Source organism: Prunus avium, chromosome 1 (assembly GCF_965620075.1).
Source record: "Prunus avium chromosome 1, drPruAviu1.hap1.1, whole genome shotgun sequence".
Lineage (NCBI taxonomy): Eukaryota > Viridiplantae > Streptophyta > Magnoliopsida > Rosales > Rosaceae > Prunus > Prunus avium.
The window spans coordinates 50,743,416-50,768,568 of NC_142284.1; the positions used below are offsets into that span (position 1 = coordinate 50,743,416).

Here is a 25,153-nt window from a genome sequence, read left to right on the forward strand (position 1 = left end):
CAAAAAAAATTCAAAATTTTTTTTTAAATACAAAAAAATTATAGATGCTTTCCCTATAAATACATAACAATTTTATTCACTTTCTAAATTATTTATATCTTGTTGCATAATATTTTTTTCCTTTCTTGCCTTAGACTTAGCCCTCATGGGTGGAACCACAAATGGCAAGGCTAATACTATTCACGTGAATAGTGGCAGCCCTTGCTTACTCTTGCCCTAGACTTAGCTCTTATAGGTGGACATGCTCTTACTCCCCTCGGATGCCTTATGAACTGAGGTACGAGGCCGAAAAATTACTTGAGTGTGACGGTCAAACTACTATAGCAGAGTGACTATCACCTATAACCTATTTTTTTTAATAAAATAATATTCTAAGGTACTCTCACCACTTTAACCCAAGGTGTATTCTCACTCCCATTTTCAACATTTGACATGTGTCTATTGACATAACTATGGTTGTATAAATACAAAATAAAGAGTTAACTATGGTTACGTCAAGAGACACGTGTCAAGTGTTGAGAAGGATAGTGAGGATACATCTTAGGTTAAAGTGGTGAGCAAAAATATACTCTTATTATAATGTACACTATATCACCTATAACCTATTTTTTTGACAAAATAATATTCTAAATTATTATTTTGTACAAAGAGGAAGATCGAATTCGTATGACAGGGACGGGCACACTTATTCGGCCTAGCCCACATCTGCGTATTTTTGTTTTACTTTAAAAGGAAAATAAAAATTAAAAGAAAAAAATCCCACGCACCCGCGCTTTTGGACTGACAAAACGAGCAGAATCCGCGTAAGATCGACTCTACAGTAGTACGGTACGGGTCTACTGCTCTGGCGCATAGAAGTTTCTCGAATTGTTGTACTTTACTCAATCTATAACTTCGTGGATTATCATTGAAATTTGACAACGTAGAAGAAAGAGAGAGAAACTACATTTGATTGATTGTTTCCTAGCCAGAACAGAAGAGGTCTTGTTTGTTTCTTCCTCGCTCCACACACACAACACACAGAGAGAAAGAGAGAGAATGTCCGGAGGGATCGCGCGCGGTCGTCTCGCCGAGGAGCGAAAAGCCTGGCGTAAGAATCACCCCCATGTCCGTACTTACAACCATCACCTAATTCTCCATTTTTATTGTTATCAAATTATTTTAAAATTTCAATTTCAACGCCTTACCTTTTTTTTATGCTTTAAAATTAGGGTTTTGTGGCGAAGCCAGAGACTGGTCCAGATGGCGCCATCAATTTGATGATCTGGCAATGCATAATCCCTGGCAAGAGCTCTGTGAGTCCTCTTCTTCTATTTCCTCTGAAAATTTTGAAGGACAATCAAAGATATAGCTAAAGTTGGGGCCTTTTGAGATTTTAATTTAGAATTTGTTGTGTTACATTAGACCAGGTTTCAAGTTTTATGGGTTTTCTGGTACGTATGATCAAAGCCGTCAGAGAATTTTTTGTACTTATTCTAGTAGAGTCTTATTCTAGTAGAGTATCTGAAAACTATATAAGAGGGTCTAATAATAATTGAATGAATACTGGAGGTAGGAGGAGTGTTAATTTAATTATAGCAACTTATTGAACACAATCTACCGAAGATAAGTTCATAGAGACTGACAATGGGAAAGTTTATTTTCATGATAGTGGTTACTGGTTGCTGGTGTAGCATTCATATCAGAAATTATCTTAACATCTTTTTTGTTTTTGTTTTTTGTTTTGGTATTGATCTTGTTGCTATTGCAGACTGATTGGGAAGGTGGCTACTTTCCACTTACACTTCACTTCAGTGAGGATTACCCCAGCAAGCCCCCTAAGTGCAAGTTCCCACAGGGCTTTTTCCACCCCAATGTCTATCCTTCTGGAACTGTTTGCCTTTCGATTCTCAACGAGGACAGTGTAAGTAATCACCACTGCTCTAACCGTTTGATGGAGATTGTGGTAATTGCTGAATTCATTTTAATGTGAATATTTCAGGGGTGGAGGCCAGCCATTACAGTGAAGCAAATCCTAATAGGCATTCAGGATTTGCTAGATCAACCCAACCCTGCTGATCCAGCACAAACTGATGGTTATCAGCTCTTCATCCAGGTTTATACTTTACATTGAATTCTAGTTGCCGCTTATTCTCTGTTGTGATAGCCTGTGAAACTTGACCTATGTTTGAGCAATTTGACCCCAATGTGCAGGAACCGGCTGAGTACAAGCGAAGAGTGCGGCAGCAGGCAAAGCAATATCCACCTGTTCTTTGATGTGTGCTTTTACTATATATGATTATCAACTCATTGATTAGTTCAAGAAATTCATGCCCAGCTCTCTCTGCAAGACTTGATCAACCTTATAAGTGGGTTCTCAGTTGACTTGCAATTTACAAATTTCACTTAATAGTTTTTTTATAAATATTTATGGTCGTTGCTGTTTTGGCAGTGGACGTGCTGCCATCGTATTCGTATGTATCATGGTTATTCTCATTGTAATATGTGAAAAGAATAAAAAATTCGTGGACAGTAGAAGCGCTTATGAACCTTAAAACTTCAAAACTCAGTTTTGATGTAGCAATGATATTGACAAATGTCCTGATGATGATTGTTTATTGTTGCCATTGTTATTTTGGAAGTCATATTCACTCAGTGTGGGTTATAGTTCGGCGGAGTTTTCGAATCAGAACAGGGGGAATGGGTTTGTAGCCTCTTTCTGTGAGCAATCCAATTCCTTTGAATGCGTAATGCAATCCAATTCCTTTGATTGCCATTCATTTGAATAAGAAAACAGAAGGATTTTCACTTTGCTGTTTAGGTAGATTTACTTTAGCAAAGCACAAGTTGAGTGTCTTATATGCCATGAGTGTATGCTATGACCTCACTTCTTGAAGAAGACTCAGCAAGAAGCCCAAATTACTGTTACAATCGGAGCAGACGACCAGTTTTTAATTTTATTTTATAAAATCGATAGTAACTACTCTAATTATTTTATACAATCGATAAGTACTCTAATGTACGGGAGAGAATAGCGAATTTGAATTGATCACCATCTGGACTGGAGAATAGCGAACTTGAATGGCTGACATGCGGCCTTGGTCAACTGACTTTAATCAATCTGGCCTTAGCCAACTGACTTGATCAACAGAAATGGGATTTGGACTTTTTATTCATACTCTAATGTACGTGCTGCCTGTTTTATAAAATTCATTTCTTTCGTTTCTTTCCCCACTTCTGTCAACCTCATTCATCAAATTGTCAGCTACAATGCACTCCAAGCCCCACCTCCTGCCTATCTCATGTCCTTTCTCTCACTTGCACTTTTTTTATTTTATCAAATTCTCTCACTCGCACTTTTGTCAAGCATTTGAACATCCTTAAGAATCATCAGGCATCCATTTCAACCCCCTGTCAATGTCACTAAATTTGCCCGTAGTCTGCCATGATTTCTTTAATTTTGTTTCTGTCCTGCGGGCAAGTTGATCTTACAATCAATGAGTATGCAACCCAACATGTAAATTCCTGTTGGGGTTTAGGAATCGAGCTGACTGGTTTTGCAGAAAGCATGGCAATGTCAGTGTGAAACTATGTTTTCATCAAGCAAATTCCAACCATTGATTGATGTACAAGTGATTGCCAATGAATATCATGTGGCTTCTGTTATACAATCCAAGGCATATCAAAGATCAGTTACAACTTGAATAAGCGATTGAGTTTTGGAATATATTATATATACAAAGGGGAAGAAAAGAAAATGTTCTCCTGCAGAAAGCAAAAAGATACAGACCAACAAAATCAAAAGGAGAGAAAATAATAATAAGAATTTCGGTGTATGAACCTATTTCTATCTATATATTTTCATGACGAGCAAGATATTGCAGAATCTACAGATGTAAATCACAGACAGGACAGCAAATCCATCTCACTCCCACAAGCATTGCATATAGCCGATTGCCAAAATCAGAGGAAAAAATCTATCCTTGCTGATACTTCTGGCACTGGTTAGTGATATTTGTATGTATATATCTTTGTTTCTATGATACTATGTGCGGGGATCTACCACAACTCTCCAAGACAATCTCAAATAAATCAGCCTCAGATTCCTCATCAAACTCCAGTTCATGGTTTGCAGCACTTGGGTTTTGGCTGCCTTTGGTTGTACATCTGTTGAGCCACTGAGAGTCAATTCTTTCCATTGAGAAGAGCTCCATACTGTCTTCATAAAAAGCAGCAGCTGAGGATCTCACAAGAGGGCCAACAAAGCAAGGATTGGGTGTCCTTTGGGCATTGGCTGGTGCATACTTGAAGACACTTTGTCCCAAATTGACCAAGACTGTCATGTCAGTGTTTGCTGCAAGAGTTGGATAGAGGGGAGTGCTAAATTCCTCTGACTTGCAATGGATCACATGGACCAGCTCTGATTCTACAGTGAAGTATACTTTCTTTTGTCTAGGATCAAACCCACACCCAATAACTTTGTCTGTTCTTCCCCATGTTGCTTTTTCTGATTCAAAGACAAGTTTAATCCCTGAAAGAAAAAGAACCCACGTTAAAAGTAACAAACTACACCTACTAATATTCTACCTTTTATTTTTTTTGTTAAAAGTTTTATCAACAACTCCAAACCTACTTCAGATACAACCAAGGATGGCACCATGCACTGGGTCCATACGAACATTAATTTCCATTTATAATCCATGACATCCCGCTGTGCTGTCAGAGATTCTTTAGGTGAGAGATTTATTTCATTTTGGTGGTTTGCCACTCTCTCTTTTGTTTCTTTTTGGGCCAAAATAAACCCAAAACTAGAAAACTATCATACTCAGCTGTCCAGAGACAATGCACATTGCAAAGAACACAGTGGTCATCTGTTCATCATCATCATCTTGGGTAAAATTCAATGCAAGAGATAAGGGAAATTAAAATTACCATCAAGATGGACTGAACCATTGGAGCCGAATCCGATGCTTCCGGGGTAGCTGCCTGGAAGTTTGAGAGGAAGAGAGCCTCCTACAGTGAGCCCAACTGACAACAAAATAGCCTCACCTTTGCCATGATTATGATGATCCTCTTTAACACTAAGCTTCAATTCCTCAATTCTGCTGATTCTTTGACTGCTAGTGACATGAACCAAAGAATCTGAACCTGGGTTTTCTTCTTTAGTCTCTTGAATGAGTTTAGTCTTCTCACCTTCCTTCACCTTCCCATTTGACTCGCTCAATTCATCCCCACGATAATACAAAATTGTGATCTCAAAATAAGTTTCTTGCGGGAAAGAGTTGTTCCCCAAGGCAGGGCCTGGCAAAGGCAGAGCTGTCCTGATCACAGAGGCAGCAGCCGTAGAATTAGAACTGCCTAAATTCAACACCTTTTTCAACCCAGAATTTAGCCTAATCTTCTGCATGAAATCAGCTGAACCTTGACACACTTCCCAGCTTATCTCCGGCTCTGTCTCCCTTATTCTCTGATCACCAACCGCGCACAAACCCAAAAGCCTTGATTTTGTTGAAGGGGATGACATGAAACTTGTGAAAGCGAATCGAGACCATCCATTTTCGACAGCATCAGTGATGGACGTTGGATGATTAGCCCAACTAAACAGAGGCTTCCCTGAAACCCCACGTCGATAGTAATTGTTTCCTGTTGGTCTCTTGCTTTCTAAACCAGCTGGCTGATGATGATGAAGCTTTGCAATCCCAGCTTGCAAGCACTCAGGTCTAGTATTTTCCGTTCTGCCACCAACACTTTGTCTATTTTTCCTGTAACAATTCCATCGCCATAAAACGAGACCAACAATGACTGCAACAATTGGTATGCACACCAGCACCACCACACCATGTACCAATCCAAACATCTTTTGAATCTCCACCCAAATGGGCTAATCAAAGTTATGTTCTTTTTTGTGAAACGAATCAAAAAACGAAAAGAAAAGGCAAAGGTTGGTTCTGATAAGAGCAGAGAAATTACAAGGAGAAACCCAGAAAGGCAGGCGTGGACTAAGACTGGTTCAAGAAAGGCAGGAAGGAAGAGGATGGTCTAAGCAAACAAAACAGAGGCACATGATAATAAGAAGAAAGAGAAAACATTAAAACATGGCAATGGCAATGGCAAATTGTGGCATGGCACATCTTATGTGAGTCCTGTCCTCATAGATGGGCTAAACGTTTTTCAAAGGCAGAGACTTTTAATTTCTTTAATTAATTTGTGGAAACCGACAGTCTTTCGTCATTAAAAAAAAACGCGTTGGTTTTTTATTCATTATGTCTTTTTTTTTTTTTCTCAAAAGAGGTAGAGACAGAGGGATGCTTAAGAATCAGGATATGTTTTGTGTTTATATTTGGCATGCACTTCTATACTTCTAGAAAGCCAAAAGGTCAACAAAAATATTACTGAGGGGGTTAAATATTCTTTTTTTTGGGCTATTTTTTCTTGTCTGATATTCGGATTATGAGAGGGGACATTGAGGTTTTGGGTGCATGCAGTGATGGGGAAATGTTAAAATAAAATAAAATTACAAAAAGGTGAAAGAAACTGCAGAAATTTATAGCAGTTGGTAGTTACTTGTCGAATGGCAGTTTGTTTCATTTTGCTACCTTTATGCTTATGGGAGCTAAGTATGCTTATCCGCATAATGAAAAGTCAGCAAGTCGTCTTAAAAAGGCTTCAACCACAATGCTAAAGGGTTATTTGAGATTACAAGGACAGACAGAGGCCGTAAGATCGGGGATATAGGTAAAGGTGAGATTACAGTGATTGGACTCAAAAATATGGTAGGTCTCAATTTTCATGAATTATTTTTCCATGGTTGGATTATTTAGTACTATATACTCCGTTTTGGAACCAAATTCACTAATTAATTTCCTTTCTGCTTTAGGAGATATGCAATATGGGAAAGGGGATGACAAAAAATGAACTTTTACTCTACGTTTGAATGAGGGAAATAAATTTACGGGCAAATATTTATAAATTCCACATCCAAACGTAAAGTTATAATTTTTTTTTATTTGTCTCATTTGGGGTTTAGCAAGCTTGTGTTTTGGTAAAGCATAGTGGGTAGAATAGATGGTGATGGTGGTGCATTCAACATGCATAGCACTAAACTGTATTTATAGCAGTGGCCCTCCTTCCTTTCTCTCTTTAATGGTGGTCAACTAAATATATTCATGGAGATAACCCTAATTCTTCCATTCAAAACAACTAAATCTTGTATGCGCAATGTCGATGGCACACTAATGTCTAATACATCAGCCGCCCACTTACTACCATATTTTATTATAATTGTTGTCTCAAAAGGGACATTTGAAAATTCAAACCAAAATCCTTGCTTTGATCTTGATGTGGTGACTCTTAACAGCTGCTGCAACCATTCCAAGCCAAAAGGAAGTGATTAAATTTTTAAGGATGGAAGCTAAAGTGAAAGTTAGTAGCTTCTAATTAAAGACTTAAAAAAAGAACTTTGCTTAGTACTAAACATGATTTTATCTTTGGGGTCTGCATAATTAAGTACTGGGACAGTACTAGCTAATTTCATTATTCAGGTATGTTAATGCAAACCGGGATTGGTAGCTACTCAACTACGGAAGACCCACCAAAGTTGTTCACTTAATTCCTTATCATTCACCAGCAAAATTTAAATAAGAGACATAATAAATAATTAGTTATCATCTTGTGACTAATCATCTCAATTATATTATATAATTGCCTTGCTTTTGGGGGCTGGTAATCGTTGAGGATAAAGACTGTATTAATAATAATTCTGAAGAAAATTGCCATGAATCAAGGAGGAAATACTCAAGGGTATCCTTAGTGCCCATAGCACAATCTTGAAGGACTCACCAAATTATACATATTGAAGTCCATAATTTTATAATAAATTCTAATTGGATGATAAAACTTGCTCAGTTAGTTGAGTTCTTTCATCTCCATTCATGTGGGCAGAGGTTCGCAACCTCAAAGCACCCAATGAATATTTGTATGTAAACCCCCCTTCCCCATCACTTGTACTAAAAAAATTACAGAAACCCATGTTCAAAAAAAGTTCTGTATAAACCATTTAAACACATAAAATAAAGTAATTTGTGATGGACGATACGTAATTGGATGATATGAAGCAATTCTCTCTTCTTCTTTTTTTTCTGAGCTTGAAAATGGCAAAAGAACCTTTCAAAAAAGGAAAAGAGAAAGTGTATACTGATAAAGAGCAAGAAAAAGAAAGAAAGCCACCATTGAGGATTATGACCTGAAAATAGTAAAGCCTTTTCATGGCACAACATTTCCAAGCAAAACCATCTAAGTAAGAGCTCATCCATTTCATTTGTCTCTCTTCTCACAGACAGAGTTGCCACTAGCTATGATTGGCTAGGGTTTCTTAGGAGGATAATCTAGGACTTGGAAACCAAACCAAATGACATTCCACTAGACGTCAAAACTACATCATCATATAATGAGTAAACATTTTTAGCATAAACCACTAGATTCATGATCAATGAGTAAAAGGGAAATTGTCGACAACTACTATAATATGTCAGTCAATAAATAGGATTAATGTTAAGAAAATTGAGTTAAAAAGCGAGATTTTTTGAATGCATTTCGTCTTTAAGAAATATGCGACACAATAAGAATTGTGCAATGCTAAATGAAATTTCAAATGGAAGTGTATCGAGGGATTCAATTCAACCGTCTAATAATAACATTTTTATATCAGACGACTATTAAGAACTCCTTCACTATAAACCCTCATTATAACACATCACTATAGCCTCACGGTTCAAGTAATCCATATATGTTGAGGGCTAAAGCTGGCAACTAAGAAAGCCCATTCATACAACTGTAGGCCTAATTTTTCAGACTGAAATTGTCAAGAAGGCCCATTGTTGAAATCCCAATGGATCAATTCGGATATACCCATTTAATATCCCAAACGGATAACAGAGTTGCAGAGAGCAACCAAAAGAACCAAGCAACCAGACGAAGGCGCGCTCTCACTTACAGTGACAGAGTGACCGACATAAATGAACCATGAACCTCCTCTGCAACCCAATACACACCTTCCCCTATAAGTATAAACCCTTCCCTCTAATTTCCCTCCATTCCTCCCGCTCTCCCTTCTTCAACTCAAAACGCTCGTTTCAACCCCAACCCATCACCACCTCAAGCACAAGGACTCGGAGCTATGTTGCTATCAAGGCAGCAGCAAACTCCGAAATTGACATGGTGCAGAACAAGCAAGGCATATACACCCCGAAGCAGAAGAAGGTGGTGATCTTATGGGACTTGGACAACAAACCCCCTCGCGGGCCGCCGTACCAGGCAGCCATGGCCCTGAAACAGGTGGCTCAGCGCTTCGGTGAGGTCGTAGAGTCGTCAGCCTACGCCAACCGCCATGCGTTCGATCATTTGCCTCAGTGGGTCATCGAACAACGCCGCGAGCGCAAACAATTAGACATATTGGAGCGCAAGGGTTTAGTCGTTCCTTCTGAGCCTTACATTTGTGGAGTATGTGGTCGAAAGTGTAAGTCCAATTTGGATTTGAAGAAGCACTTCAAGCAGCTGCACGAGAGGGAGAGACAGAAGAAGCTGAATCGAATGAGGTCTCTGAAAGGGAAGAAACGGCAGCGTTTTAAGGAGAGGTTTGTATCTGGGAACCACAAGTACAATGAGGCTGCGAGGTCTTTGATCAAGCCCAAGGTTGGGTATGGGTTGGCCTCGGAGTTAAGAAGAGCGGGTGTTTTTGTGAAGACTGTGGAGGACAAGCCTCAGGCTGCTGATTGGGCATTGAAGAGGCAAATGCACCATTCTATGAGCCGTGGGATTGACTGGTTGTTCTTGGTTTCGGACGATTCAGATTTTTCGGAGATGTTGAGGAAGGCTAGAGAGGCCAACTTGGGGACTGTGGTGGTGGGGGATTTTGACAGAGCTTTGGGAAGGCACGCGGATGTTTGGGTGCCTTGGATTGGGGTCGAAAATGGGGAGGTTTCAGAGAAGGATTTGGTACCCAAAAGGAGGAGAAGTGAGTTCTTTGATGAGGATGATGATGATAAGGGTGATGGGTTGTTTTCGCATTCGGGTTTCGATGGTGGCACTGAATTGGACAATGTGGTTGATGAACTTGTTGTTACTAGGTCCCTGTCTAGTGGAATGAGGATTTCGGCGTTTTCGGAAGGGGAATTGGAAGAAGGAGATTGGGTGGAAGACGATGGGGATAGTGAAGATAGTGAGGACTATTTGCTGGATAGTGAGGACGAAGAAACAGATGAGGAAGATGGATTTTTTTGATTTGGCAAACTTAGTTGGTTGTTGGATCAGGCATGTGATTGAACTGATACTTTGAGGCCATTTTGATTCAATTGTGGCACTGGTTTAGTTTTTTTCTGAGGTTGAGAAAATATGCATTGGGGTGTATAGGAATATACAAGGAGATGAGGAAGCTAATTGGTTATTCATGGCAAGGATGCACTTGGTTTTTTTCACCATGTAAAGTGTTTATAATTTCTTCATTTCAGAATTCACAGGATATGTATGGCCAGAATTTCCTTCTTCATCATACGCAATTTGAAGGTTCCAAATTTCTTTCGTTTACATTTCCTTTAGCTTAGTATGAAATGAATACTAGTGCTTATGGTTCTGCCCTAATAATTAGTAATCCACTAACTAAATTCTATCACAATTAGCTATCTATGTTTATTATAACATTGCATTTCATTTGTTGTTTGAGCTTTTGAATCACGCTTATTCTTAGACATGCCATTTTGTGGGTTATGGATACTTAGAATTATACAATTGCAATAGATGGCTGATCAGTTGCATTTTACCAACTGCAGGCATTTCCATTTCCCCTCAAACCCACAGTTTTTTTTTTATTTTTTCACTGAAGTTTCTTTTGCTAATTAGATAAAGATAAATATTATTGGGATGATGTTGTCAAATGCTTTGTATGTACTGGTTTCAAATGTTGTTCCTTCTCCATATCTGGAATCACTTGGAAGTACATACATACAATTGTTGTAATAACTAAAACCTGGAATTATTATAATTTTGCTGGGACAGAAATTGGATACCTAATCACATTACACTTTGATAGATCGTATACTTTGTAAGAGCCTACATGCACATACAACAATTCCTTTCTCTTCATAGAAGCTTCACTCAACATTATAGATTGAAAGACCCTACATCTATATAGTTTGAGTTTTAACTTGTTTTCGTTGTTAGGGGCAACTCTAGTGTAGCAGCCAAATGGCATTTCTATATTTCAAGTATGAAATTTTGATACTGATATGCAAACACTGATAGTTCCTTCCTACAATTTGGTTAATTGTGTGGTGTGCCAAAACAATGTCATGGAATTCTATCATCATGAAGGCTTGGTGATCGTAAATAGGCGCCAATGTTGGGGTTGCAGATGGCTTTCTATGAATGTTCTTTACAGGTATTCATCATTCCCGAGTAGCAGAAGGCCTTATCAGCCTGGTGGAGGTTTCTGGCCATAAGCTTCTGGATCCTAATACAGAGGTCAGATCAGTTAATCAGCAATTTATTTGGAACAAGCGTAAAGATTTTCGATACTATAGTTTGTGTTGTAAGTTGACTCTGTGAACTGCTCTGTAATTAGTAGCCATTTCATTTGGAATAATAATAATAATAATACAAAGGTCATGCTTCCCATGAACGCATAAACTGTTTTTTTGTTAATTTTGTTAGTGATTGAATGTTATAATAGTTATAAGTATGATTATGATATGCTTAAATGACAAGCAAGATATTCCTGTCCATGACAGAAACGGATATGCAGTCAGAGACAACCTGAAGAAACCCCAACGAGACAAATATTACAATTATTTAAATAATATTTTCTGGTGTTTTCACGTTATTATTGTTTTGGGAGGAGGCAATATCCATTGTTTTTTTCCCATTAGTTTCTTTGCTGCCGACTGAAGTTGGCGAGCCCCACGTCCCACTATATAAATTCTCTCTCTCAAATAAAAAATAAATAAAAAGTAGGCAAACTTGTCCACGTCGCCCGATGTGTTTCGTTTCTAAATGCCAAGAACTTTGTCGACAGCCAAAAAATAGAATTTAAAATAAGAAGAAGATTGTAATAAATAACATATGCGTCTTTCTTGATGTCCATTTAGGCGAAAGCTTAAACTTGAAGTTTTCCATATTTCTCGTCGTTTGCTCTGCTTTTCCAACCACCAAAACGAAAACGATAATGAATGAATGGATGGATGCAATGAAATGAAATGTCATTTCATCTTATAAAATTAACTTTGGGCATCCCATGGAAATTGGAATTTTGTAACCTCGTCCTCCGTTGGTTGTATGCCGGGTGCCTAAGAAAAAACATCGTCCCATGGCCCATGATATCTTTGTATTTCATTTGTTTTTTTCTAGTGACACAATAATCTAATTTTGTTCTCAGCTGGTGGTGGGGGACTTGCGTATGGCCCATTTTAACGGTTAAGATTCGTCGCACCCTAGTATTTATGGGCTTCTACATTAGGGCCTAGAACAACCCAAACAAAATATTTATTTATTTCTTTTTTAAAATCTTTTATTTTTTTAGAAGACTTTTTAATATATATTAGTACCGATCTCTTGGGGTCCAAGAGATTGTGGTCACCCACTGTTGGATATTAATCCAACGGTTCAAAAAAGTTTCTTAAAATGAGTGCAAGAGTGAGTGAACTGTTAAATTTACATCTAACGGTAAGTGACCACAAATCTCTTGAACCCCTGTAGTCCAAGAGATCGACTGATATATATATATACTATCAATAAGTTATGAAGGTTTGAACCTAAAACTACTATTCTGCAAATCAAGAGTATTTTCCACTTGAATAGATCCCTTTGGCTTTTCAAGAAAACTTTAGTATCTAAAACTTGAAATAAGATAAAATAAAAAGGAAGTCTACAGGTTGGAATTTGGCAGGGTAGCTCAAAGCGTCGTGGTGCCTTCTCCAACTGTAAATATGAGATATGAATGAGTGACAGATAATACCTCATTCCACTGCTGTTGGGATTATATTTTATTATTTTATGTAGTAAGGCGGTGCCATTGCACCCTCAAACTTTTTCATGGCGTTGAAGTCAATATTCAATTTGACCACCCCGCAATAATTATCCACAAGCCACTGCACACCTGACACGTATCTAAAAAATCATGTCTTTTTAGGTGGACCCTGCCATTAGCTAGCCTATAATATTATAAAACAAAATTTTGTGGAGGCAGTATTTTGGAAATTATAAAAAAATGGAATTTTAATAATCCATCAATTAAGATTAATAAAAGAAACATTACTATATAGAAAACAAGCAAGAGGTCTTTGGGGGAAATAACTTGAACCGAACTGATTTTATAGTTATCAACTCTATCTTTTTCCTATTTTCTACAATTCCACTTGTTGATGTTGCCATCTGTCTATATCCATCACCGACCTCTATGGCCACCTCTTTCATGGTCCTGATTGTCACTTTTAATCGCAAGTGGCAACAAACAAGTTGAAAAATAAAAAAATAAAGCAAAACCAAGTGTGAAGAAGAGAGAACAAGGATCTTTTAGCCCTCATTTAAAAAACCAAAAAAAGAAGAAGGTATTTTTAGTTAAAGTAGTTAAGGGTATTTATCTCGGTATCATGAGGTTTTAAGTTTGATTTCTCATTCTCTCAATATTGATTGTAAACAAAAGAACCGTGTGAAGATATCGTAAGCCTGTTAAGATAGTATGTTCACTCCTTTACATCCAAATTCAATCTCATTTCCTTATATTAGATAGAGTAATTAGAATATATAAAAAGAGTGAAGAAGAAAAACTTTTTTTTAAACTTATGTTAAATGTCGATGGCCAAAAGTGATTTTTTTGCCTAAAAAGAGAGTTAAAAAAAAGGAGATTCACTATTATATCCAATATAGGAGCCCAAATTACAAATAAATAAATAAACTCTATATGAAATGGATTATAGAAACACACCAAAAGCCTATTTACAACATAAAAAAAATGCTTTTAACTTCTTTTAAATTACAAAACTGTCATTGATTTCTTAAAATAAACATAACCCCAAAACCTCATAAAAAAAAGCCCAAAACACTCAATAGGGCATCAAAGTAATTTAATAATCAAAATTAAATTCAATAGGACCAGCTGTCATCTTTTAGATTTGTTTATAGAAATTAAATGGTATAGGGTTTATCTATATTATTAGTGCTAAAAATGGGTAGATAACTAAATTTCTTTTAAAAAAATTTGATAGAAATTGAGAATTGTCCTTGAATTGCTTCAAATTGAAACCACAGGGAAAAAAATTGACCAAATTAAAATGAAATGGACCAAAATATTAAAAGTGATAAACTACAAGAACTAAAAATGACTTTTTCAAAAAAAATAAATAAATAATTAGTGAAGAAGAAAGATCCAACAACAGCATGAGTATGGTCCAGTTATTTCAGTTTGACAAACAAAACCTGAGCTCACAAAATAATGTAAATTTGTAGTTTGTGCTAAGCGGATTGCGTACAAGAGGTGTAAACATCCATCCACGTCGGCTCTCACATGACAAAGAAAACCGCTTACGTGGGTCCCAGTTTTGCATAAAAAATAAACTACAAAATGCCTTTTCATACTCACGAAAGGAGAAACAGAAGAGAAAAACGAGAGGAGAAAGACGAGAGAGAAGATAGTATAAAACGTAGCGTTTTAGACAGAGAGCTGAGTAAGAACTAAGAAGGGGAGGGAGGGAGAGAGAGAAAGGGTGGGAGCTGATGGAATATGTCGGCCATTTTTGGATTTATCTTCAAGATACATCAACGTGGCGGCCGTGCCCAGACGACAGACTAGCAGCCAAGTACGAAACTATCCATCTTTATGCCCTCTATCTGTTTGTATATATTTCCCTGTGAATATAATATAACCTTTGCTCTCAGGAATTTCAAGTGTTTTCTGATTATTTTCATTTGGGTTTTTTCGTTTTTGTGTTTTGGGATTATTTAGTTTCTAAAGCAACCACAACAACAAGAACATCAGCAGATTAAAAGGGTTTGGATTAATATTAGGTAGCTTCTAACTTTTCTCGGGATGGAAGGAGAGTATTGTTGTTCTTCATCTTCTTCGTCTTCAACAACCACAACAACAAGCATAGAGAAGCGCAAGCAGAGGCAAAACCAGCAGCAACAGCAACAAGTAGGAGGCAACCATGATCATCGTCATCAAGAAAAGCAATACAGAGGGATTAGGATGAGGAAGTGGGGAAAGTGGGTGGCTGAGATTAGAGAACCCAACAAGAGGTCTCGAATCTGGCTTGGTTCTTACACGACGCCGGTTGCCGCCGCCCGAGCATACGACACCGCCGTTTTCTACCTCAGAGGCCCTTCTGCGCGCCTCAACTTCCCGGAACTTGTGTTCCAAGAAGACGGCCAGCAGCTACACGACATGTCGGCCGCTTCGATACGAAAGAAGGCTACGGAGGTTGGGGCAAAGGTCGACGCCGTCGAAACTGCTCACCGCTCACCAATATCGCAGTCGAAAACGACGTCGAGCCTGGTGAATTCCCAGAAGCCTGATTTAAATAAGTATCCCGACCCAGAAAACTCTGATGAAAATTAATTGAAAAAAAAAAAGAGGTCTTTAGAGAGATATGAGGCTGATCGATCACCAACTGTTTATATTATTTTCTTAATTTCTAGCTCTCTTTTTTTTTTCTTTTATCTTTTGAGTTCTTATATTTATATATTTATATTCATGATCATAGTTGATCATCACTAAGCTAGTCTACGTGTGAAATAAGTGAAAATATAGAGAAAATAGAGAGACGAGAAAGGTATTCTTGGGTCTGTTTCAAAGAACAGAATCAAAAGGGTTCTGTTTGATTGGTATAGTTTCTCTTTCTCTTCAATTGTAACATCAACAACAAACCAGCTGAAGAGCAAAAGTTCTTAGTTACTGGTCATCAAGGATGACAAGGAGTTCAAATTCATTTCAGTGTTTGCTTTCTTGAATTTTTCCACTCTTGATTTTTATGGTTTGGGCAATCAAGTTATTTTGATATGTTATCTTGCCCAGAAGACAACGTGGTGTTACTGTCACACGCAATAATTTTTCGTTCTCATTTGGGTTTAGAGAAGAAATTTGTTAGGTGTGGATACGGTGGCTAGTGCAGCTTGCTTTGCTAGGGCAATTGGTGTTTTGGGCCCCCCAAATTTTACCAAGAGAAACAAAACAGAAAGAAAGAAAGCAACATTGGTGTGGCCTACGTTTGGTTACAGTACTGGTACGATCTTGTTGAGTTGCCAAACAAAAAACACAAGTAGATAAGGAGATAAGGAGGAGTTGGGGCACCAAGAAGAAGAACTGCTTGGTGATGACGTGCTTGTGGTGTGAAGTATGATGAAGGAGAAAGCAAGATGGTCCTCCTCAATCAAATAGGTTGTCCCTGTCATTAGACTCACACACTCCATATTTTGGTGGAAGCTTACGACATAGTGTTTGTGTGTGTGTGTGTGTTTTTTTTTTCTTTCGTTGATGATGATGATGGATGATGGACGGTGTGGACGGTGAACCCTTTTTTTTTTTTTCTTGTTTTGTATTAGAGGTGATTAATGAATAATTAGTAATATATTAATCTTGGGCCGTGATCTGTATGGAGACCAAATTAAAACTGAGTTTATGATATGTGTGGAACGATTCTATTTTCTCTTTTGTTGCCAAAATCTGCGGCTGCCCAACTGTATCTTGTAATCAAATTTTGACTTTTTCTCTTTGTTTTAATTTCTTATTGGAATAAAATTAATCTACGGTATTTATGGATCTTGCAGGGCTTGTTATAGTTTCCCTTCATCTTGATTATAAATCTGCTTAGATTGTCTTTTTGCCAAATGATTAAATCGTACTTACTATATTAAATCTTAAATATAAATCTCATGAAGCGTATGACTTCCAAGAAATCTTCGTCATTCTTTCTTTGAAGTTACCATATGACTATTGTTTATTAAAATCAAAGTTCACTAGTTTTTTAATCCACAGATGCTTTTGTGGGTAATTATCTATTGGCGGTGGGATGTCTTAGTCAAAAGATTTGACAGAAATATTACTATCAAAAGTTCATGAGCTCTAAATTAGCGTAATTTTCGCTTTAAGTAACCCGGTGAAGTGGAGGGGAAATTTTCATATTATATCGTCAAATTCTCAATCTAAATTATTGATTAGATGAATTATTGTCTTTAACACGTAATGTTAGATTGCCGGGGCATGTAAAATTACTGAAAAATTAGTTCCTGCAAGAATATTTTTAAACTGGTAATGCCAAGTTCTGCTTAAACCTGATTATGGTATGTCTTTTATAATATCTCATCTTTCCTTCTCCATTCGAAATGCCTCACCACATAACCTGACTTTATAGAAAAGGGGCATTTCGGTGGCGTGTGTAGCCAGATGACAGGGTCTCCTTTACAGATAAACATGCACTTTTTGATTCATAAAACCACATTTCTATATAAAAAAGCTCAATTTGCTTCTCAATAAAAAAAACACCATTGCATCCAAAACAAATATCTTTAAAACCATGACAGAATGAAAGAATGATTTAAGAATTTCTTCAAACCCTAATCACTCTGGAATTTCTGGTTTGTTAACTCAAGAAATGAACCTTCCTTCACAAGTAAAAACCAAACCCAATCGAATCCCAAAGATATTGAGATCTTTTGTTAGATGAAGTACTTCAGCTATGTGGCAAAAAGAAGATAGTGCTTTCCCACCAACAAAAGCTAAGACTAAGAGGATCATATAATAATATTCATTTGGCCTTCAACAGTCTAGACTTGTCCAAAGTCCAAACAAAAGCTCACAGCCTTATGTCCAATCCAATCCAAGGATTAAGTGATTGAGAGATAAGTGTGTTTCCTATCTGTGGTGTTGGATATCTTTTTTAACTGTCACAAGGAAAAGTGAAAAAGAAAGCTGCAATTTGCAATTTTTTATCCAAAATGTTGCAGTCAAAATATAGCCTCCTCATCACCTGAAATATGCAAAGGGCCAGTTTTTGAGCATTGACTCTTTTTAAAAAAAATAAAATAAAATAAAATGTCACAGCGACCCATTCCTCACAGTAATGCAAGCTAGCAAGCTACAAGTTAGAAGTTAAGAAGCAGCAGAAAGATCTGAATACAGAAAATGACCCCAAGAGAGTGACAGAAACTAAGTGCCAAACCTTGAACACACTAGAACTCGAAAGAATCAGCATATGCCTGTTCCTATCAACTTCTCCTTAACATCCAAGGCAATCAATACACAACAAACTGACAAAACCAAGTATAAGGACACACCATCTGTTTTGAGGTATTTTCATCTTCAAGATTTCATGGTGGAGCTTTGTCCATGAGCAGTTCAAAATTCCATGGGTGCATGAAACATTAATTACGTACGAGGACTTTTCTATAAGATATATTTTTTTTTACACCAAAAAAAATAAAAAAAATGGACCATTTCTTGATTTATGCGCGTCATCCTTGCGTAAGGACCATGCTAATCTTTTTTGTATTGTTCCAATTTTATTGGATGTACCCGGAGGGGACTTCTATAAGAAAATATTAAAGGGGCCTTAAAGACGTAAAGATGAAAATGGCACAAAAAAAAAATTGGATAGTGGAAAGCAATTAGCCATTAGCTGTGAACTGATGAGCAGTGTCCACAGCAGAATCAGAATTGTTTTTTCTTTTTTTTGAAGCCTCAATTGTTGTTTGCCACTCGAATGTGTGTCCGGATAGATAGTGGATGGTGAATCAAAGAATCCTGAGAAAAGACAAGGCACCTTGTCATCCTAGCTGACCAAATTTTGTGAATTTACAGAAAACTTTGACATGATCTTTAAATCACTGAGAGCTTAAGCCATTATTTTATTTCATGTTCAACAAGTAAAACGGAAAAATCAAGATTATTGTGGACATATTAGCTACGGTGCACATGGTTCAATTCAATTCAATTCATCAATTCTGAAAAAGTAAAATGCAGAAACAATGCATGTGCCATAAGTTATAGTAGCAGTCAATGTACGTAACAAATTTAAACACCATGAATTTGTCTACAGCCAACAAAATTAGACTTTGAATATAAATCCATATACCCATAAACCAATCATCATCATCATCACACGGCTCTAGTTCACATGTTGGTTGAATGAAAAGCATTAGATACAATTAAATTATTACAGCAAAAAATAAATAAATAATTGAAAACGGGTGTAGGCCTGGAGACTATCGACCCAACAAAACAAACTGAGAATATTTGATGCCCAAATGAACTCCAAGACAAGACCCCACATAATTCTCACTGTATCAAACGTTAAGTATTTCATGATTTGGGCCTTGCATTGGTTCTTCATTAATTCCATCTTAAGACAAGTCCTTGCAAACCTCAACATACTGTATGCCTACTGTAACTAAACAAAGTTTCTTATAGGAAAAAAAAAAGTAGAACATAGGGTTTTCTTCATTGTGGGTTTGGTAAGTTTTGTGTACTTTGTTTCATATGGTTCGACTGTTCGCTTCATAGGCTCCGGATTCATTATGTTCTAGTTTTTGTTCATGGAGTCCAATTTTTTGATTCATTTTCTTCATTGGGTTGAAATTTTTGTTTTATTAGGTTCAGTTTTGCTATGCAGTGTAAAAGACTTTTGGTCGACCAAAACAAGAAGCATGTGAGCAGCTCCATTCATGCGAAATTCATTCAACTAATGGACGAGGGGCACGTGGCATTTGTAGGACGTCTAATTGGACATTGATTTCAGACGCTTTAAGAAAAGAGTGTGACAACTGCACAGTCGCATATGGAGTCTCCAAGGAGAAGAAGAAGATGACAGAGAAAGAGACTTTTTGCAAGACACAGAGAGAGAGAGAGAGAGAGAGCTGTCAAAATATTAACTCTTCGAGAGTTTGTGCAAAACACCAACACCGCAAAGCTAGCGGAGAAAAAGAAAGAGAAAGAAAGAGAGGTTAAAAAACAAACCCAATGGAAGAAAAAGAAAAAGGGGGAGGGAAAAAAGAATATATGAAGAAAAGTTTGTATAGTGAGGATCTTTCAGTGCCATCAATTCAATTAATTGTGTTTGGACTGTCATCCATTTACTTCTCCCTCCCCCATACAAAACTCACTTTCCCTACGCATTTGCACCCACTTTCCCTTACATGGCACGACCATTCTCACCATGCGATCATGTTCTTCATCCCACCCCCCTCAACTTTCTTTCTTCTTTCTCTCTTGAGAGGAAAATTTATATAATATATATATTTTGAAAAAGATAAAGGAGGATGAAAAAGAAACACTGCAGATCCATAAAGTCATGAGCTCAGTGTGTATAAAGATGCCCCATCTAAATCTAGTTGGGAATATATTTCAATCCCAACAATGATGGCTTCTCCAATTCTCACTTTATTTGGCACAATAGAGATAGAGAGAGAGAGAGTGGAAGGTTTAGTCAGTGACATTTGCATCGATCACAACAATCCCTTTCCATCAATTTCCAAGTTAAAAAGGCTTCCAACCCTAGATGAGGAATAGAAAATCTAAAGTCATTAAGCACAAAAGTAGCTGACACATGACCTTTATCTATCACTACTCTAGATAACAAAGATAAAAACGAAAACAAAGCAAAAGGAAAGGGTGGTATAAACAAAAAACATGTAGCAATATAACTAGTTAATAAACCAAACTATATATTAATGCATTCCTCTAAGGCCCCGTTTGGTTCATGGGAAAGGAGACTTGGGAATGGGAATTCAATTCCTTTCCCATGTTTGGTAAGTCCGGCATGGGAAATGGATGCCTTGCACATGGGAAAGTAGGGGGTAAAGTGATGCCATTCTCTTAACTTGGGTTTTGGTTTCCCTCCTCATGGGAATGTTTGGGAAAATGAGCCAACATTCAATGCACAATTTTCATGACTATTTTGTCCCTATGAACAATTTATAATTACAATGTATCACTAAATGCATTCTTTTTTTTATTTGATTTAATATGGATATAATTGGAAAATTATACAAATTTTGTTTTCCATTCCTACTCAAAACAAACATGGGAAAGGAAACAAAGTGAAATCTCCCGGTTACTTTCCCAACATTACCAAACGTGGGAAATGAATCTTTCATTCTCATTCCTTGGGAAATGACATGGGAATTGATTTCCCCTCAAATCCATTCCGTGAACCAAACGGGGCCTAAGGGTTAAGGGAAATAGTTTGCAAGTGCATGACAACCATACTGATATGTATATACGTCAATGTATGAGTAACTATCAACTGTTGATGCATTCATTCGTCTACAACTCTTTCATAGAACAGTGGGAGGAAAGAGTTTTGATTTTAAAGCTACAGTTTGGTTTTTAGTGTGAAATAAACAAGAGATTGATGGGAGTTGAATGTGGTCCATTGACACGTGCAAATGATGGCATTGTCTTGGCTAATGATGGATTCCCACCGCTTCTTCCACTGCGTGGGTTCCCACTCCTATCATGCCACCCAACTTCATCACCCCAATTTGTTTGCATCTTCTCTTTTTCTTTGACCGACAAAATAACCCTTCAAATCAAATTATTTAAATCAATCTTGTGCTACATAATTATTTAAGAAACTCATTATTCTTATGCCCATCTGATCTGATCTGTGATCTGATCAGTATATGTTTTCATGAATTGGGATGTCCGCAGATCATAATAATAATAGTAATAATGCTTGATTGGATGTGACATTTTTGGCCAATATCAATGGAGCATCATGCATCCTGCTGGCCCTTCATTTGGTAATTCAAAGAAAAGCTTTCGAGAGATAGTCGTTAAAAATAAGGCCAATCGTTTTGTTTGTTGGGAAACATTATCGATGCTACGTGTTCAATTTCATTGCTTCTTCAAACGTAAGGCCCACAAATAATTCAAATTATTAGCTTGACAAGTTTGAAGGGAAAATGTCCTAATCCTGTGTTAACTAATTTCTTTGCTTAAAATATCTGCAGCAGAGCAGGAGGGTAAAATTTAAAAGGTTTAATGAGTGGTCCTTGTTACTTGCATGCATGTAATTATCTAAAGCAACCTTAAAAATAGTAATTTTTGGTTTTATGGATCGACATAGAACGGGTTAGGTGCAGAATGATGGAAACCTACCTAAGTAGGAAGTAGGAGCAGATTTATGTTAAGTGAGGAAATTATTTATGTTGTCGTGATTGAAGGGAGCTGATAGGATGTAATGATACAAGAAATTTATATATATATATATGCTTACGTGTGAGTCATGTGTTAGCTAATAGCCATTAGCTCATAATCTTTTAATTAATTTCAACCATGGTATGATTATCGCACGCATATACGTCAAAGTAGAATGACAAGTGTCCAATGAAATTACAAGTAATTGGTCACCTCACCTTTCAAAAACGATCTTCCACTTGTGGGAGTATCCAATTTTCATTTTTCACCATGCAAAAGTACACACAAACTTACCTCTTCTGTCACTCTTATTTTAGCCACCACATAGTACAAGTAAATATTCCTATCTAGCTTACAACTTGCTTCCATGGAATAATTCAATTTTGTTTTCATCAAATCATAAACAAGAGGGTCAAGAGGGTCAGGCTCAATGTCCCCTGATAAGGGCTAATTAGAACTAGTCCCTAAATAAATTATGATTTTTATTTTATTTTATTTTATTTTAAAAAAAACCAGTGCATCTTGATTTTTCATATTACTTACTAATTATAGTCATTAATAATGTAATTTTTGACTTCTCACTCTTTACAGCATTAATTGTACTTAATTCAAAAATAACAATTTTACACAATCACTGAATACTAGTCAATACTGCCAAAATGTTTTCAAGATAATGGCATTTCCAGATTGCTAATGTATCATTAAAGATAAAGTCATTCAATCATATGTATTATATTGATGTTGATTATAATAATATAGTATAATGTCTTAAATATGAATCTTTCCACTTGTCCCATGTATATTGGATGGTACACTTTAAACATGGGTTTCGCTTTCATGCAACGGAGATATCACTTTTTGCTATACCCTGCCAATAACGCAAAAGATAACTTTTCCACGTGTTATATTGGTCAGGGATAGCAAAACAGTGTTATCCATATTGCAAGTAAGTTTTTCTGCTTAATTTCATATTTTTTTTATATTATCTATCTAGAAACCCTTCCATAAAAAGGAAAACGATTTCTTGAGCTAATTATATGGTCTTTGTTGTATCGGAAGGAATCTAAGCGATCTTAATCCTAACATATGTATCTGGCAATTTCAACCTAGCACGACTTTGAGGAGCGATAAGAAATTTAATAATAAAACAATTAGTTCATGTAATGAAACTGTCGTATGTTGGAGAATGGCTAAAGTGCAGATTTGGTTGAGATTTGTTGTCCATGTTAAAGTCCACCGCGAGTTCACAACAACGAAATTAGCTGGTCCGCAAATTAAACCGAACATGGTAGCTTAAAGTTTTTCTCATAATCTAGTAGTAACTATTAAAGTTAATTTGTCCATATTTATAACCCAGAAACAAAATGTCACACGTACGGATAAAGCACAGTAAAACAAGTGTTGCATTACTCACAGGAAATGTGAATGTGAATGTTAAAACTACAGAAATTTCATGCTGTTTTTGAGTTTTGCAGCGAAATTTTGTTTCAATTTTAGTGTTGCTTTTGAATTGCACATAATGATGCAGCTTTTTTGCAAATAGAAGCTGGGTAATTACCACAAGGGGGAAATCAGCTTAACTAATTCCCCTCCAAGCTGATTCATCCAAGACTTTTACTTCAAATTATTTTTTTTAATTAAAAAAACAGAAAGAAAATTCTTCACATGTAGTCTAATTAAGGTTGGGAGATAAGGGAAGAGTGTCACATCATGCAACCGATCTTGGCACATGAACCCTAATTTATAGGGGATTAAGAAAGATTTTGTCGACATCGGTGCATAAAATTAACATAATATTATTTGTCATGCTCATGCTAATGCATGCCTCATTGTCATTGCCTTTAATTTCAATTATATATATCCACATTCACATTTGGTATTGTTTCTAATACCAGCTTAGCTTAAGGGTACGGACTGACTTTCACTAACCTAATTGCATGATCAGAACAATAGTGTTTTTTTTGTTTTTGTTTTTTATGAACAAGAGTTGAATATTCTCTGCAGTTGTTGTGCTTTTGCAGAGCAGTGACACTGACACAGTTCATGGTAAATCGTTTTTCTGGAGAAACATGGCTTCCACGACGTACGCGTGTTGTTCCAAATCCACATAATTAAAGCACTGCAAATAATGTCTCTGAAGCATATTCATTCATACAAGAAAGAAACTAGATTTCATTCACAAACTCCGTACTTTTTGGGCCCTCATGCAACATCAAATTAATGGAACTTCGTCTCAACCGCATGCACACGCAGGTGTCTGTGATCATGATTCTTGACTGTACACGTGTAATGTGTTCCTAGCTGAATCAAGTATATCTCTGCCCAATCGACCACACGTGTAATGCTCAATTACCTACTCTCCAACAATTAACTGTGTGCCTGATTGACCGCAGTAATTAACTAGACCCCCCCTGCCTGTAAAGCCAGTTAATCAATTTTACCCTAAACTCATCATTCTATGCTGGACTGGGAATTTATAGTTCACCACACATCCAAGCATTTATAAAATCGTATATACACATAAGATATATATATATAAGAAGACGTATATGCAGAAAAAGGGTTGGTTATTGGTTAATCCGACGACCTAGTCCTTTTGTATAGAGATGCTCGTCTAATCTTCTAGATCTTGTTCTTTCATCAATAAAATTTTATCGCTTTGATTATTAAAAACAAATCGTATAGATATATAAATATATTTATACAGGAAATGTTCCTCCCTCCTATTGGGTCTGGTGGTGTCAAGGTATTGGCAAACAAAAATTGAATTTGGGCAGAAAGTGGGGGTGGGAACTTGTGAGGGTTTTATTTATTTATACAATTTGGGAAAATGGAACTACGTACAGTTCCCGAAAGAAAGAGCCAAAAGGATATATTGGCTATTTGGGTGTGGCTTGGCATGCAGTGAGTCAGATAGGGATAAGATTGGTTAGGTTGGAGTTGTGTGTAAGTTTTTTCAACGTTGTATACGACTAAAAGAGTGAAAATTAAGACTTA

The 25,153-nt window shown here is 36.8% G+C and overlaps 4 protein-coding genes and 1 non-coding gene across 5 annotated transcripts; 3 read left to right on the forward strand and 2 right to left on the reverse strand.

The window, feature by feature from the left end:
• The first annotated feature begins 813 nt into the window (after positions 1 to 813).
• Positions 814 to 2,597, forward strand: LOC110761888 (SUMO-conjugating enzyme SCE1). The gene is made up of 5 exons (XM_021964475.2): positions 814 to 1,107; positions 1,212 to 1,295; positions 1,751 to 1,903; positions 1,982 to 2,095; positions 2,194 to 2,597. Exons 1-5 carry the CDS (start codon positions 1,039 to 1,041, stop codon positions 2,254 to 2,256), a joined length of 483 nt encoding a protein of 160 aa, XP_021820167.1. The 5' UTR covers positions 814 to 1,038; the 3' UTR covers positions 2,257 to 2,597.
• Positions 2,598 to 3,572: 975 nt separating this feature from the next.
• On the reverse strand, positions 3,573 to 6,141 carry LOC110761887 (uncharacterized). Its single transcript, XM_021964474.2, has 2 exons — positions 4,912 to 6,141; positions 3,573 to 4,510 (listed from the first exon to the last, which is right to left on the reverse strand). The coding sequence occupies exons 1-2, from the start codon at positions 5,834 to 5,836 to the stop codon at positions 4,017 to 4,019; spliced, it is 1,419 nt and encodes a 472-aa protein (XP_021820166.1). The 5' UTR covers positions 5,837 to 6,141; the 3' UTR covers positions 3,573 to 4,016.
• A 2,771-nt stretch (positions 6,142 to 8,912) lies between these two features.
• LOC110762010 (C2H2-like zinc finger protein) lies at positions 8,913 to 11,644 on the forward strand. Its single transcript, XM_021964606.2, has 2 exons — positions 8,913 to 10,539; positions 11,344 to 11,644. Exon 1 carries the CDS (start codon positions 9,001 to 9,003, stop codon positions 10,255 to 10,257), a length of 1,257 nt encoding a protein of 418 aa, XP_021820298.2. The 5' UTR covers positions 8,913 to 9,000; the 3' UTR covers positions 10,258 to 10,539; positions 11,344 to 11,644.
• A 3,039-nt stretch (positions 11,645 to 14,683) lies between these two features.
• Positions 14,684 to 16,665, forward strand: LOC110762005 (ethylene-responsive transcription factor ERF011). Its single transcript, XM_021964600.2, has 2 exons — positions 14,684 to 14,822; positions 14,969 to 16,665. Exon 2 carries the CDS (start codon positions 15,053 to 15,055, stop codon positions 15,578 to 15,580), a length of 528 nt encoding a protein of 175 aa, XP_021820292.1. The 5' UTR covers positions 14,684 to 14,822; positions 14,969 to 15,052; the 3' UTR covers positions 15,581 to 16,665.
• Positions 16,666 to 18,439: 1,774 nt separating this feature from the next.
• LOC148297972 (U6 spliceosomal RNA) lies at positions 18,440 to 18,543 on the reverse strand. Its single transcript, XR_015833345.1, has one exon. It is a non-coding gene; the product is annotated as a U6 spliceosomal RNA (small nuclear RNA).
• Positions 18,544 to 25,153: the final 6,610 nt, after the last annotated feature.

What these genes read in the sequence shown, in the direction of transcription:
- LOC110761888 (XM_021964475.2), top strand. Translation starts at nt 1,039, where the DNA reads ATGTCCGGAGGGATCGCGCGCGGTCGTCTCGCCGAGGAGCGAAAAGCC. An exon ending in GGCGTAAGAATCACCCCCAT is followed by an intron (nt 1,108 to 1,211) that starts GTCCGTACTTAC and finishes CTTTAAAATTAG; the next exon opens with GGTTTTGTGGCGAAGCCAGA. An exon ending in TAATCCCTGGCAAGAGCTCT is followed by an intron (nt 1,296 to 1,750) that starts GTGAGTCCTCTT and finishes TTGCTATTGCAG; the next exon opens with ACTGATTGGGAAGGTGGCTA.
- LOC110761887 (XM_021964474.2), bottom strand. Translation starts at nt 5,836, where the DNA reads ATGTTTGGATTGGTACATGGTGTGGTGGTGCTGGTGTGCATACCAATT. An exon ending in TGGTTCAGTCCATCTTGATG is followed by an intron (nt 4,511 to 4,911) that starts GTAATTTTAATT and finishes TTTTTCTTTCAG; the next exon opens with GGATTAAACTTGTCTTTGAA.
- LOC110762010 (XM_021964606.2), top strand. Translation starts at nt 9,001, where the DNA reads ATGAACCTCCTCTGCAACCCAATACACACCTTCCCCTATAAGTATAAA.
- LOC110762005 (XM_021964600.2), top strand. Translation starts at nt 15,053, where the DNA reads ATGGAAGGAGAGTATTGTTGTTCTTCATCTTCTTCGTCTTCAACAACC.